Source organism: Scyliorhinus canicula, chromosome 17 (genome assembly GCF_902713615.1).
Source record: "Scyliorhinus canicula chromosome 17, sScyCan1.1, whole genome shotgun sequence".
Lineage (NCBI taxonomy): Eukaryota > Metazoa > Chordata > Chondrichthyes > Carcharhiniformes > Scyliorhinidae > Scyliorhinus > Scyliorhinus canicula.
The window spans coordinates 17,800,928-17,816,181 of NC_052162.1; the positions used below are offsets into that span (position 1 = coordinate 17,800,928).

The 15,254-nt window shown below is 42.7% G+C and overlaps 2 protein-coding genes across 3 annotated transcripts in view; one reads left to right on the top strand and one right to left on the bottom strand.

Annotated features, from left to right (window-relative positions):
- The window catches only part of LOC119951728 (A-kinase anchor protein 17B-like), an 84,874-nt gene extending 78,631 nt beyond the window's left edge, over positions 1–6,243 (bottom strand). Inside the window, exon 1 of one of the 2 annotated variants that reach the window (XM_038775029.1) lies at positions 6,135–6,243. Coding sequence is in view for 1 of the 2 variants with exons in the window: in XM_038775027.1 (XP_038630955.1) it covers positions 6,135–6,156 (22 nt within the window). In the remaining variant the exon portion in view is untranslated. The remainder of the gene's footprint in view (positions 1–6,134) is intronic. The other variant, XM_038775027.1, reaches the window with a different exon arrangement.
- An 87-nt stretch (positions 6,244–6,330) lies between these two features.
- slc25a43 (solute carrier family 25 member 43) overlaps positions 6,331–15,254 on the top strand; it is a 30,308-nt gene continuing 21,384 nt past the window's right edge. Inside the window, exon 1 of the mRNA XM_038775032.1 lies at positions 6,331–6,682. Within this exon, the coding sequence (XP_038630960.1) occupies positions 6,411–6,682 (272 nt within the window). The 5' untranslated portion in view covers positions 6,331–6,410. The remainder of the gene's footprint in view (positions 6,683–15,254) is intronic.

The following is a 15,254-nucleotide window of genomic DNA, read 5'->3' on the forward strand; positions in this document are numbered from 1 at the left end:
GTAAGACTAACTGTCCTGTAATTCCCAGGGTTATCCCTATTCCCTTTTTTGAACAGGGGCATGACATTCGGCACTCTCCAATCCCCTGGTACCACCCCTGTTGACAGTGAGGACGAAAAGATCATTGCCAACGGCTCTGCAATTTCATTTCTTGCTTCCCATAGAATCCTTGGATATATCCTGTCAGGCCCGGAGGACTTGTCTAGCCTCAAGTTTTTCAAAACGCCCAACACATCTTCCTTCCTAACAAGTATCTCCTCGAGCTTACCAGTCTGTTTCACACTGTCCTCTCCAAGACCATATCAGTTTGAAACATGTTTGTCTCAAGCAGGTCTCCTCTGTGTTGTTCCTTGTGTCTTAATAATGCTAGTAGTCTTAAAGTTGAAGTAGATGCTTTATTGTGAGTTTGTTCTCTCTTCAGTGCTTAAACCATGTTACATCTATGCTGCCAGTCTGTGCCTTGCTACCAGCTCCCGTTCCTGTGAACTGTGTCCTGACTTCCTGTTCATGTGTATTTATACCTCTCCCGTGTTCCCTCTAGTGCTTGCTCAGTTGTATTACATCTACTGAGATATACAATCACCACATCCTCCCTTTTTTCTTTCCATATTTCCTGTAGAGTGTTAATGAAAATTGTACAAAACAGTTAAATTACTTATGATACGTGTATCTGTATAAGTGATGATATTGGATATTTTACAAAGCCAATTAATATTTATGAGTCCAATCTTAATAAAAAACATTTATGAGTCCAAACTTGATGAATTTGTTTGTTGAGTTTTTTCTCCTTTTCGTTGTTGACACGGTGATATTGATATTGCAACTCCGTTGTCAATGTTGTCGGTGTTTTTGTTTTTAAGTAACCCACAAGTCATCCTGAGGTGTTTGAATGGTCGAACCACTGATGTTGACTGACATGGATATTTTTTTGTACTTGTGGTATCGATTTAGTGTGTCATCTGCCTTGAAAGCTGGTCTGCTTGCTTGTTCTGGAGCAGATGTGAATTTGTGAGATTCTTTGTCATGCCATGGCAAGTTTGTAGACTTGTCATTGTTTTGCAGTGTGCTGTGGCATTGTCCTTCATGTGCAGAGTTGTACCATTTTGTCCAGGTCGTTGTTTCATTGTTGTTGTTTCTGTCTTATCTGTCTTTGTTGTTTTCATTGTACTTCTTGTTGCTGTTTTGTCGTATCTGTCTTTGTTGTTTTCATTGTCGTTCTTGTTGTTGTTTTTGTCGTGCTTGTTGTTTCTGTTTTTGTTGTTTTCGTCGTTGTTCTTGTCGTGCTTGTTGTTGTCTTTGTTATGCTTCTTGTTGTTCTTGTAGTTTTTGTTGTTGCTGTTGTTGTTCTTGTTTCTGCTGTGCTTCTTGTGGTTTTTGTTTTTCTTGTTGCGCTCAATGAGTGTTCCGTGTGGATAATTTGAGTAATTGTCATAGTCATTGGTGTGAGTGTCCTTTATGGTATTTGTTACATTGCGCGTTTCTTCAAGAGAATGGTCTGATGTTGCATTGATGTTGGTGACATCAGTCATTTGTGGTGGATTTGATTCCTCGTCTTTGCTTTCTTGGTGCTCCTTCTGGAGTCAAAATCTTTATGATTTCATTTTCTTGTTGGTCTTGGTGCTCCTCTTCTGGAGTCAAAATCTTCACGATTTCATTCTCTTGTGGGTCTTGGTATTCCCCTTCTGGAGTCAAAATCTTCACGATTTCTATTGATGTGGTCTCCCTGGACTCTTGGTGCTCCTCTTCTGGAGTCAAAACCTTCAAGATTGCAATTGACGTGGTCTCTCTGGACTCTTGGGTATTCCTACTCTGATTGTTGAGTGCTTCTGTACAGATGAGCTGAGTTCTGTCAGTCTTGCTGTGATCCTGCACATCCTGTATGTCGATTGTGATCACATTGTCACTGTTTTCGCATACAGTGGGTAGACTTACATTGTCTTCTTCTTGATTATATGAGCTTGATGGACTTTCGTAGTCTGCTTGTGGTTGCTCAGATACGGTGGGTAGACCGTCATGGTCTTGATCATGCATGGCATTCGGTATGGAGTGTTTGCTTGCTTCCCTTTTGGAGCCTGTCAACGAGCTCTCCATGGAGGCTTGTGTTGCTCCCTCTGTGGAGTCTTTCATCGCTCTCTCTGTGGAGTTGTGCAGTGTTCTCTCTGTGAAGTCAATCTGTGCTCTCTCAATGGAATCATTCTGTGCTCTTTGTGTGGTGTCGTCTTCTTCTTGGGTATGGCTGTCATCCAATGTCTCGACGATCTGCCATGGCATCATGGTATTGGATTCATCTACCACGAGTAGAGTCGTGTTGAGCTTTGCAACCGTGTTGCTGATGCTGTGATCAGCATATCAGAATGACTCAGCCATGTCTGGGTAGCATTGTTCGAAAAACAAATCATCTTTTTTTGTTTCGGATTTGTTATCGTTCTCTTCACTTTGGGTGGTGCAGACTACTTGTTCCAGTGTGAACGTTATCTTCCACTGCTGGTATAAGTTCAGGCATTGGTCTGTCTTTTGAGGTACGGAAATTGGGTTTTACAGCTTTAAGTTTCTTGTTTTCAATTTACGGGCATTTCCCTTTTAAGTGGGCGTGGTCTGGGTCCTCTGACATCATGGTGTTTGTTACGTCATGCGTGGGGCTCGATTGCGCATGCGCAAATTGATCTTCCTTTACTCTGCGTTTTTGTGTCCACTGCACATGTGTGGCTTCGGTTTTCTGCGCATGCACAGACGCAGATTTCGGTCTTTTGTTCCACGGAGACTGTGAAATGTGCTCTGACGTCATTTTACAGTGTTTTTCCGCATTTTTGCTTTGTAAGACATTAAAGTTACTTTTTTTCTTTCAATCTGGCTTTTTTAATCGCGATTTTCAGAGTTATCCCTTTCTGTTCTGGTTTTGATTGTTTGAGTTTTCCATCACTCATTCCCTGTGCAATTTGGTCTCTGGGCATTGAATGTTTTAAAGCAGCATTGTTACTGATGTTACGGTAATCTTCAAGTTTTTTCAGTATTACTTCTAATTTGGTGCTGTCTTCACCTTTCAAGTGTTTAATGCAATTATAGATTTTTCTAGCTTTCTGTCCCTCTGTTGCGAGTAGCAGCGCTATTTTTGTTGCGTCAGAGACTGCGTTCATATCATTTGCTACGATACATATCTCGAAGATTTGTTTAATGCTTTTCCAGTTGCTACTTAAATTACCGGTTTTTGCCAGCTGCGGTGGAGGTCCAAATTGCAGTAAATCAGCGAAGTCTTCCAACGTCTTTCTTGCCATTTTGGTCTTTCTGTGTCTGCAGCTTGTGTAATCTTATAGTAAGCGCAAATTGACCAACCTTTCTTTGAAACCAATGGCATTGGCTCTTTACATTAATCCAGAGAGGGCAGGCTTGGCTGCTACATCGATAGTACAATCCCGAAGCTTCAGGCCTCGATATTGTGCTTAAATATGTGGAGAGGGGTTTGAACGCCGAAGCTTCTGACTCAGAGACACGTTACAGAGCCAACGTTGATCATTGTGATCAAGGTCAGGAATCTTAAATTCACATCTTCTGAAGATAGGGTTGCCAACTGTGATTAAATATATTCCGGAAGGTTTCATCACGTGATTCATGCCCCCACACCAGCCAATAGTTGGCCAACAAATTCATCCTTGTGACAGATGGCCTTCCTACATTTATTACAAGGTAAATCTAGGTGTACTGTTCGATAGCAAGCAGAGAATGGTTTTGATTCATCGACCTCTAGATTGCAGGCCCAGCACGATTCTGCTGCAGCATTCTACTTAGCGCCCCCAAAAAACTTACTACCCAATCAGTCAAACAACCGTTTTCAATATATTTGTATCTGGTAATGAGAAATATTCAAAGAAAATGTCACAAACAGCATTTTTGTCCCTATGATATTTCTCCAGGGTTACACACAGCAGTGTCTTCGAGATTAATCTTCAATTCCTGGAGACTCCAGGCCAATCCTGGAGGGTTGGCAAACCTGGACTGGAGATGACACAGCGCCAGGGACCTGTGTTCAATTCCAGCCTTGGGTGAGTCTGCACGTTCTCCCAGTGTCTGCGTGGGTTTCCTTTGGGTGCTCCGGTTTCCTCCCACAGTCCAAAGATGCGCTGGTTCGGTGGATTAGCCTTGCTAAATTGTCCCTTAATGTCGAAAGGTTAGGTGGGTTTATGGGGATGGGGCGGAGGAGTGGGCCAAGGTAGGGTACACTTTCAGAGGTTCCGTACAGACACAATGGACGGAATGGCCTCCTTCTGCACTGTTGGGATTCTTATAATAATAATCTTTATTGTCACAAGTAGGCTTACATTAACATTGCAATGAAGTTACTGTGAATAGCCCCTAGTCGCCACACTCCGGCGCCTGTTCTGGTACACAAAGGAAGAATTCAGAATGTCCAAATTACCTAACAGCACATCTTTCGGGACTTGTGGGAGGAAACCGGAGCACCCGGAGGAAACCCACACAGACACGGGGAGAACGTACAGACTCCGCACAGACAGTGACCCAGCCGGGAATCGAACCTGGGACCCTGGCGCTGTGGAGCAATAGATCTTTGAGGGATTCTATGACAAGTTGATGACAAGATCAGCATTTGCGTCCAATGAGCTGTATCGTGTGGCAGTTCGCTTTTGCTGGTGAAGATCTAACAGAGGGGGCCGGGGGGGAGACTGGGGTAATTTACATCAAAGTTCATTTTCTTTATGATGTGGAGGTGCCGGCGTTGGACTAGGGTGATTTTGCGGTGTCGGTGGTAGCCATGATGTGGAGATACCGACGTTGGACTGAGGCTGATACGCTGCAGGAAAGGATGTCCCAAAGCGTGGTACAATGGCGACATCATGCAGACGCTGCGACAACGGATGAACGGATATCGCGCGACAATCGCCAGGCAGGAATGTTCCCTTCCAGTCGGGAAACACTTCAGCAGTCAAGGGCATTCAGCCTCTGAACTCCGGGTAAGTGTTCTCCAAGGTGGCCTTCAGGACGCGCGACAACGCAGAATCACCGAGCACAAACCTATAGCCAAGTTCCGCACACGAGTGCGCCTCAACCGGGACCTGGGATTAATGTCACATTACATTCATCCCCCACCATCTGGCCTGGGCTTGCAAAATCCTACCAACTGTCCTGGCTAGAGACAATTCACACCTCTTTAACCTGGGGTTACCCCAACCTCTGGATCTGTAAAGACTTAATTACCTGCAAATGCTCGCATTCTAAGTCTCATCTTGCATCTTTGACTTTGTCGATATATATGTTTCTGGAAACTACCTCTTCATTCACCTGAGGAAGGAGCAGTGCTCCAAAAGCTAGTGATTCGAAACAAACCTGTTGGACTTTAACCTGGTGTTGTAAGACCTCTTATTGTTTTCTTTATGGAATAGTTATTTTTTTCAAAAAATATACTTTCTTCATAAAATCTATAATAAACATTACAGAACATTTTGAATTGTCTTGACTACATTTCCATGAAAGTCCAGCTGGCTGCTTACAACAAGTAAGGAAGATATCCCCCCTCCTCCCTCAGTGTCACTAGCTTCTTGTCCATTTCACTGATGTCCATTTCAGGGAAGGAATTCTGCCGCCCTTACCTGGTCTGTCTTCAACCTGACTCCAGACTCTACTGTCCCTCTCCAAGCAAGCCACTCGGTTCAAGGGCAATTAGGGATGGATAATAAAGGGGAGCAATGTTTAAAAAATGGTTACAAGTTACATAGCTTGAAATTGCGACTGGGGGGGGGGGGGGGGGCGGTGAGGTGATCTTTACTTGTCCAATTGACATGTTAATTCCCAACGAACCCAAACATACTTTTCAATTTCTGCCACTTTTTAACAGCCAGTTTTTTTTTGTTTGGAAGAATGGATTTAAATAAAAGGGAGGGTTCGAGAGATCTGCTTTCTGCTTTGAACGATTCCCTTGACTTTCTTCCATTCAATTGGGATGACATTATACACATATCCCTCTTTACGTTACAATTCTTTCTTAAATATTTACATCGTCATGTTTCTTTCATGGAATAGTATTTTTATGGAATAGTTATTGCACCAGTAAAATAAGAGATTGTCAGTTGGAACAATTTCTACAATGTCCCAGAAACCGACCCAGGGACTTTCCCTGCGGTTACCTGTAAGGTAGAGCTGATACATTTCGCTGTGCTGGCAGGAATGAGCAAACTTGCTCAGAGTCGCCGTTTCAAATAGCAGTAGACGGGATTAGCATTTCTGCCTCCTCCCCTCCCCTCTAACAGCTGAAATATGTAAAATGCAAATGGACCGAGCTTTGAACGTCACCGAGTCCAGCCTCCAATGCCCCATCATCAGCGGCGGCTTCCTGCCCCCATGAGTCCAAACAAGCGGCCTCCGGGGGCGGCTGGTTGGAGTTGCCGCTCCGGGAGGGGAGGATGGTGCTGGGTAAGCGGGACTCCAGGATCACCTCCTGCCAGAGCCTGGGCTGCGGGGCAGTGGCCGGGCTCCTCAGCCGCTCTCTCACTTGCCCGCTGGACGTGGTCAAGGTGCTGAGCCAAGTGGGGACCTTCCACAGCAAGAGGGGATTCCTCAGCACCTTCTGGACGCTGGCCCAGGCGGAGGGGGTGCGAGCTCTGTGGAAGGGGAATTGGATCGCCTGCATGCGGCTCTTCCCGCATAGCACCGTCCAGCTGGCCGCTTACAACAAGTAAGGAAGATATCCCCCCTCCTCCTCCCTCAGTGTCACTAGCTTCTTGTCCATTTCACTAATGTCCATTTCAGGGAAGGGATTCTGCCGCCTTTACCCAATCAGTCCTCAACCTGACTCCAGACTCTACTGCCCCTCTGAAATGGTCAAGCAAGCCACTGGGTTCAAGGGCAATTAGGGATGGATAATAAACGGGAGCAATGTTTAAAAAATGGTTACAAGTTACATAGTTTGAAATTGCGACTGGGGGGGGGGGGGGGGGGGGGTGAGGTGATCTTTACTTATCCAATTGACATGTTAATTCCCAACGAACCCAAACATACTTTTCAATTTCTGCCACTTTTTAACAGCCAGTTTTTTTTTGTTTGGAAGAATGGATTTAAATAAAAGGGAGGGTTGGAGAGATCTGCTTTCTGTTGCTCCAGATGGCAGCGTTTGGGAGCTGGGAGGTTAAGTCCGTTCATTGATATTTTGCCAGGGGATTGGCTGTGTGATCACGCCTTCCTCCACATCCAATCCCCGGCTGATTGTCGCTCAGCAGATACTGACGGATTGTTTCAGCTTCCGGGTAGGGAGGACCCATCTGCAAATGGATATAAATAGACAGCATTTAAATAGCGAGCTGGTGGGGTTAAAAATGAGAAGTTGCGGTTTCAAATTTCGATAGCAGCAAAAGGGTTAATATCCCCCTCCCCTTTCTCCTCCCCTTAAAATAAATCTGCCTTCCCACAGGTGCTGACGCTCCTGTGTACACTTCCTGTCTTGTACATAACATCCATCAGCACTTCCGTGCAGCTGCATAGCTAACAACAGGAGCAGGAGGCCATTCAATGTAGATCATGGTTGACCCACACTTCAGTGCCATTTCCCTGCCTTTGCTCCTTATCCCTTGATCCCATTGCCCAACAAAAAATTATCAACTTTACCTTTGGCAAAGAGTCACCCAGACTCGAAACGTTAACCCCCCTTCTGACAGATGCTGTCACACCTGCTGAGATTGTCCGGTATTTTCTGCTTTTGTCTCAGATTCCAGCATCCCCTGTAATTTGCTTTATAAAAATCTATCACTCTCCATCTTAAAAGCTTAATTTACCCCAGCAGCTGGAATCTGTTGGCGGAAGAGAATTCAATTATCTTTTGTGTGACCCAAGTATTTCCTGATTGCATTCCAGTGAGTTTTAATTCCCATTATTCTGTGCTGCCCCTACTAGAGGAATGGGTCTCCCTACCTGCCCTATCCCTTCCAGACATTGATTCAATGATTCCAGGCGTTTTTCCCTCTGCTACACTACTGTCTAGAAATTTATTTCACACTTTTGATAACTCTCTTTTACTAGCTTGCTCCCAACCGCAACCACTATAGTTTAGAGGGATCTACTTTAAAATAATCTCTAAAAATGTTCAGCAGACAGATTTTGGGGTTTTTTAAAGTTACAAAATATAAGGGAGAGGTTTGCTGTGCTATGTGCAAACATCAGGATGTGGATCCAAATGGCCTCTCTCTGTTGAATGTATGATCAGATATGTGAAGGGAAAATTCAACCTCACAATACGATGTGGCAAAGTGGTAATGTATGTCACTGACTAGTACTCCAGAGGCCCGGGTTAATGACACGGGGCTAATTCAATGGAAGCTGGTGGAATTTAAATTAAATCAATAAATCTGTCCATGTCAAGGTAGCCTCAATAATAGTGACCATGAATCTATCATGATTGTCATAAAATTACCTCTGGTTCACTCATATCCTTTGGGGAGGAAATCTGCCGTCCTTACCTAGTCTGGCCTACACGTGACTTGAGTGATTCTTAACTGCCCTCTGGAATGTTCAGTTCAAGAGCAATTGGGAATGGGCAGCAAATGTTTGCAAGAGACATCTACATCTCCTAAAATGATAAAGAAAATAAATACTTTTTCAGGTGATGGCCTGGATTGAAACAGCACTCTGGTGTAACAACATTGCAGACACTGGGAGGCATAGGTTCAATCCCTGGTCTGTGTGAAGATAACTTCCTTGTTAGTTTCAATGGCCAGGGCTGGAGAGAAAAAGTTACTGCTTAAAGTGGGAGGGATGAGATTGTGCATTGCTATGATACCCTTCATGGTCAAAATCCTGCTGAGACCCGCCTGGGAATAGTAAGATACAGTGGCTCCCATATATCCAAGGAAGAGTCAGTCTTCAGGAAAGAAGGGATTAACTACAGAGAATGAATGGGTCCACAGTTAACTACCATGTGGATAAGAGTAGAGGAACCTGGGAGCACCACCACCTGGAGGTACCCCTCCAAGACGCTTACCATCCTGACTTGGAAATATATCGCCGCTCCTTCACTGTCACTGGGTCAAAGTCCTGGAACTCTCTCCCTAACAGCGCTGTGGGTGTATCTACACCACATGAATTGCAGTGGTCCTCCACCACCACCTTCCCAAGGGCAATTAGGATTGGGCAATAAATGCTGGCCTAGCTAGTGACACCCACGTCCTGTAAATGAATAAAAAAGGTGTGGTTCACATCGTCCGATAATTATGCCCTGTTTTAACTGTGAGTGATTAATTGCGAGTGGGATATGCTTGCTACACAGTAACTCGGACAACATAAATTCAACCAACTTATGTACCTTGCATCTCTCTGGCATTGGTTTATGAGAAATATTTTATAATAGAAAAATAAATTCACACAGGCCCCCCCCCCCATCAGAATAAAAAGATGTTTTCTTTATGGTTGAACATTTACTATTTTTAGCTTCTACAATTTCCAGTACAGGAATTGAATGTTTTCCATTTTTGTTCCTGCACATGTAATATTATAAATAGAAAGCTAAAATTGCCCCATTTATACCCTGCACCACTGCCTGCAATATGTTTAAATATATTCTTCATTCAAATGAGTACCTGGTTAACCAAGCTTTGATTAATCCCAAATTAAGACACTCTGAATCACGAGAGAGCTGCGTATTTGCTGAGTTTACCGTTGTTGTGCTGCTTGAGCCTAGTTGCAATAGCTATTAGAATTCCTACAGTGCAGAAGGAGGCCATTCGGCCCATTAGGTCTGCACCAGCCCTCTGAGAGAGCGCCCTGCCTAACCTGCACATCAAAGGGCAATTTAGCATGGCCAATCCACCTAACCTACACACCTTTGACCTGTGGGAGGAAACCGGAGCACCCAGAGGAAACCCACGCAGACACAGGGAGAACGTGAAAGCTCCACACAGTCACCCAAGGCCAGAATTGAACCCGGGTCCCTGGTGCTGTAAGGCAGTAGTGCTAACTACAGTGCCACCCATATTGAGTTCCACCAATTGTGGAAAGCAAACATTCTTGACTAATAGGGGTCAGGGGTTATTGGGAGAAGGCAGGAAAATGGGAATGAGAAACATATCAGCCATGATTAAATGGCAGATGTTATGGGCCAGAGTTTAGAGAACCCCATAGTGTATCATGGAGTTCACCTGACCCACAACTTTTAATAGATTGTGGTATGGGGAGCACATAACCCACTCTACAGGTGTGGTGCAGCAGAAATGGAAAAGTATTTTTTAAAGCAAAACAATGTTTATTCTATGAACTCAATTTAACCTTTTTAAAACAAACAGTGAACATCTTAGCAACCATCAATTCAAAGATAACCCCCAAAGAATACAACACTAAGTAATCCGTAAGCTTTCCTTTTAACATCCAGAAGACTTTTTTTTTAAAAAACCTTTAAACAGAAACACATCAGGTTATAGTCACCACTGAGAGCAGTTATTAGTTTTAAATCACCAAAGGATCGATTTACAGTTTTTAGATTAGAGAGAGAGATTAATACCCCTTCTGGCTGTGACTGCAGCTATCCAGCTCTGAAAACGAAACTAAAACACACCCTGCAGCAAGCAGCCTAAAATGAAAGTAAAAAGCTGACAGACAGCCCAGTACCACCCACTCTCTGACATCACTGCAGTAATAAACACCCATTTCTTAAAGGTACACTCACTACAGATATTTATATACACCCCCATTGATAAACACCCATTTCATAAAGGTACTCTCACATGATACCTCCCTCCCCCCCCCAAGAAAAAAAAATCATCAACTTCAAGATGGTTTCATTTTTCACCTTTTCACTATCCTTTAAGAAATGCACACAGTAAATATACTTTTTGTTTTAAAAAAAAACACACAAACAGGAACGGCAATATAGTTAATATTTTGTTTTCCTTGCAACTGAAATCCTTCTCGATTGACAGTCTCTTTGAACAATAAGGTCTCTGCACGATCCGTCCATTTCTCTACGCCTCGGCATTTCTCTTTAAAGTCAGATACTTTTGTTCAATCTGATCACAGAGTCCCTGGCAATTCTCCAACACAGGAGCATTGGTTATCACAGCTTTCAGGCAGTCAAATGCCTGTTGAAACTCCGCTGTCCATTGAAATTTTTGATGTTTCTTCAGCAAGTCCATCAGTGGAGCAACCACGCTACAAAACCTTTGCACAAATGTTCGATCAAATCCACTCATGCCAAGAAATCGCATTATTTCCCTTCGTCTTGAGGTATCGGAAACTCCTCAATAACTGTTGATTTCACATCCCGTGTGACCATTCGACCCTGTCCGATTGTCGAGCCAAGGAAAGTGACTTGGGCTTTTCCAAATTCACTTTTAGCTAGGTTTACCACCAAACCTGCCTCCTGAAGTCGATCGAATAACTCCATCTGATGTTTTAAATGTTCTTTCCATGTCTGGCTGAAAATTACCAGATTGTTGATGTATACCGCATAATTGGGTAATCCTGAAACAACTTTGTTAGTTAACCGTTGAAATGTGGCTGGGGCATTTTTCATGCCAAATGGCATAACTTTGAATTGGTATATATCATCTGGAGTCACAAAAACTGAAATCTCCTTCGCCCTTTCGGATAAAGGTACCTGCCAGTAACCTTTAAGTAAATCCAGATTGGAAATAAAAGCTGATTGCCTCATTTTCTCAATGAAAACCTCCAAACATGGGATAGGATAAGAGTCTTATAGGATAATTTCTTGTAATTGCATTAACCATTCTATAGTCCACACATAACCAATGGCTACCGTCTGGTTTAGGCACCATCAAAGAAGAAAGAAAAGTACAGCACAGGAACAGGCCCTTCGGCCCTCCAAGCCCGTGCCGACCATGCTGCCCGACTAAACTACAATCTTCTACACTTCCTGGGTCCATATCCCTCTATTCCCATCCTATTCATGTATTTGTCAAGATGCCCCTTAAATGTCACTATCGTCCCTGCTTCCGCCACCTCCTCCGGCAGCGAGTTCCAGGCACCCACTACCCTCTGTGTAAAAAAAAAAAAAAAAACTTGCCTTGTACATCTACTCTAAACCTTGCCCCTCGCACCTTAAACCTATGCCCCCTAGTAATTGACCCCTCTACCCTGGGGAAAAGCCTCTGACTATCCAAAATCACTATGGGTGAGCTCCATTGGCTGCAACCCACTTCAATTATGCCATTTTTAAGCATACTCTTAATCTCTTTGTTAAACTGTGCCAATTTTAAAGGGTTAAGTCTACATGGATGTTGTTTGATTGGAACAGCATTTCGCATATCTACATCATGTACAGCCATTTTAACACTTCCCAATTTATCTCTACAAACTTGCCCATGTGATATCAATAACTCTTTGAGGTCAGTCCGTTTTTCCTCTGGAAGGTTGAACAATTTATTTAACTCTGGAACAATTTATCCCAATTTTTAAGAACATCCTCGTTTTCCAATTTAATTTGGGGTATGTCAAATTCACAGTCATTGGATTAGTTTTGTAACTTTTAGTTAGAATCATTAAAACCTCCTTTGTCTCTCCTTCCCTTTCAAAGTACCTTTTAAACATATTCACATGACACACACGGTGAGTCTTCCTTCTATCTGGTGTTTTTACCACACAATTCACCTCACTTAATTTCTTTTCAATCTGATAAGGTCCACAACACCTTACTTTTAAAGGCTCACCTACCACTGGTAACAATACTAAAATTTTATCTCCACTGGCAAAACTACGAACTTTGGATATCTTGTCCGCTACTTGTTTCATCACATTTTGTGCAACGTTTAAATGTTGTCTAGCCAATTCAACTATTTAATCGTTCCCTAAATTTTGACACGTAATCCAATAATGTAATTTCCAATTTCTCACTCACCAATTTTTCCTTAATCAATTTAAGTGGTCCTCTTACCTCATGACCAAAAATGAGTTCAAAAGGACTGAATTTGGTTGACTCATTAGGTGCATCCCTAATTGCAAACAGTACGAATTATCCCAATCCTCTGGAAAATCGTGACAATAAGTCCTGAACATTGTCTTTAATGTCTGATGCCACCTTTCTAACGCTCCCTGCAATTCTGGGTGGTACGCAGTTGATTTAAATTGTTTCATTCCTAAGCTATCCATTACTTCTTTGAATAACCTCGAGGTAAAATTTGATCCTTGATCCGATTGTATTTCTGTGGGTAGTCCATATCTAGTAAAGAATTTAAGTGACTTCTCCACTATCTTTTTAGCTGTAATATTACGTACTGGAATGGCCTCTGGAAACCTAGCAGACACATCCATTATAGTCAAGAGATATTGATTACCACTTTTCATTTTAGGAAGCGGTCCTACGCAATCAATTAGGATCCTTGTAAAAGGTTCCTCAAATGTTGGAATGGGTATTAAGGGCGCTGATTTTATCACTGCTTGAGGTTTCCCTATCACTTGACATGTGTGACATGATTGACAAAATTTAACGACATCTTTATGTAGTCCAGGCCAATAAAAATGTTTTTGTATTTTAGCTTGAGTTTTCCTTCTTCCCAAATGACCTCCCACTGGTACCTCATGTGCAACTCGCAACACCTCCTTTTTATACCATACCGGCAATACTACTTGATGAACTTCTGCCCACTTTTCATCCGCCTGCATATGTAAAGGTTTCCATTTTCTCATCAAGACATCACTTTTTCGGTAATAACACTCTGGTAAACACGCAGATTCCTCTTCCGTGTATGCTTTCTGATGCATTCGGTTTATTTCTACATATTTCTGTTGTAACTCCGCCAATTTTCCTGAACACAAAATATCTGCCTCATCCTCCACCTGTTCTTGTTGTTTTTCAACCATCTGATATAAAAAACCGTTTCCGATAATTGCACTTCAACTTCATCTTCACTCTTTGGTTTCTCCTCTTGTCGTAACCTGTGACGTTGCGACCTTGTTACTACACAATCTGGAAAAATCCCAGGATATTCATCCTTCAACCCTTCAATTGTCTGATTTTCCACTGGCTTATCAACTACAGTAAGCACCACTCCCACCTGCGATCCAGCTATATCCTTACCCAAGATAAACTGTATTCCTGGACAAGGTAGTTTCTCTACTCCTACTACCACTTCACCACTCTTCACTGGACTTTCCAACCATACCTTATATAATGGAACACTACTCCTCTCACCCTGAATTCCACATATTACCACCTTTTCTGGCAACATTCTTCCCAAAAAACATAACACCTCATCTCTTACCATTAAAGATTTGCTAGCTCCCGTATCTCTTAAAATTGTGACTACTTTACCTGCTCTTCCTGATACACAAAAGTAAACTTTACCCACACAAGTAAATTCTTTAAAGACATCTGGCACCTTCTTATCAATCACCTCTTGATCAGGCTGTACAATCTTTTGCACCTCCTTCGCTTCACTTTGGGCATTCCTTTACCGCTTTAACAAACCCCACTATCTTATCCTGTTTTACCACATCAGCCTTCCCAGTACTTTTCTTCAACCACCAACATTGTGACTTTACATGGCCTAGTTTATTACAGTGAAAACATGTGAAACTTTTCATTTCTTTTCCACTGTCCTGGATTTCTTTTTTAGTCTGAGGTACACTCTCCTTATTATCTCCCATCAGATCACCTTTACCTTTACCACGAGTATTTCTCATGTCCCCAGTTTCTATCCCTCACCGGCTGAAACTGATGTCGGAAACCAAGCTTTGATTTATGAGCTAATACATAATCATCTGCCATTTCTGCTGCTAGTATCACAGTTTTAACCCTCTGCTCTTCCACATGAGTTCTCACTACATCAGGAATTGAAGTTTTAAACTCCTCCAAAAGTATAATTTCTCTGAGAGCTTCATATGATTGGTCTATTTTCAGAGCCCTTATCCACCTATCAATATTACTCTGTTTGATCCTTTCAAATTCCATGTATGTTTGACCAAATTGTTTTCTTAAATTTCTAAAGCTTTGTCTGTAGGCTTCAGGCACTAGTCCATGCGCATCTAAGATGGATTTTTTTTCACCTCCTCATATGACTCAGATACCTCCTCTGATAATGATGCAAATACTTCACTAGCCCTACCTATCAGCTTTATTTGAATCAGTAATAACCACATGTCCTGTGGCCATTTCATTTGTTTAGCTACCTTCTCAAATGAAATGAAAAAGGCTTCTACCTCCTTCTCATCGAAGCTTGGCAATGCTTGGACATATTTAAATAGATCCCCACCAAGCCTTTGGTTATGATGCTCTTTCTCACTATCCTCCTTGCTGTCATCCAACTGTACGT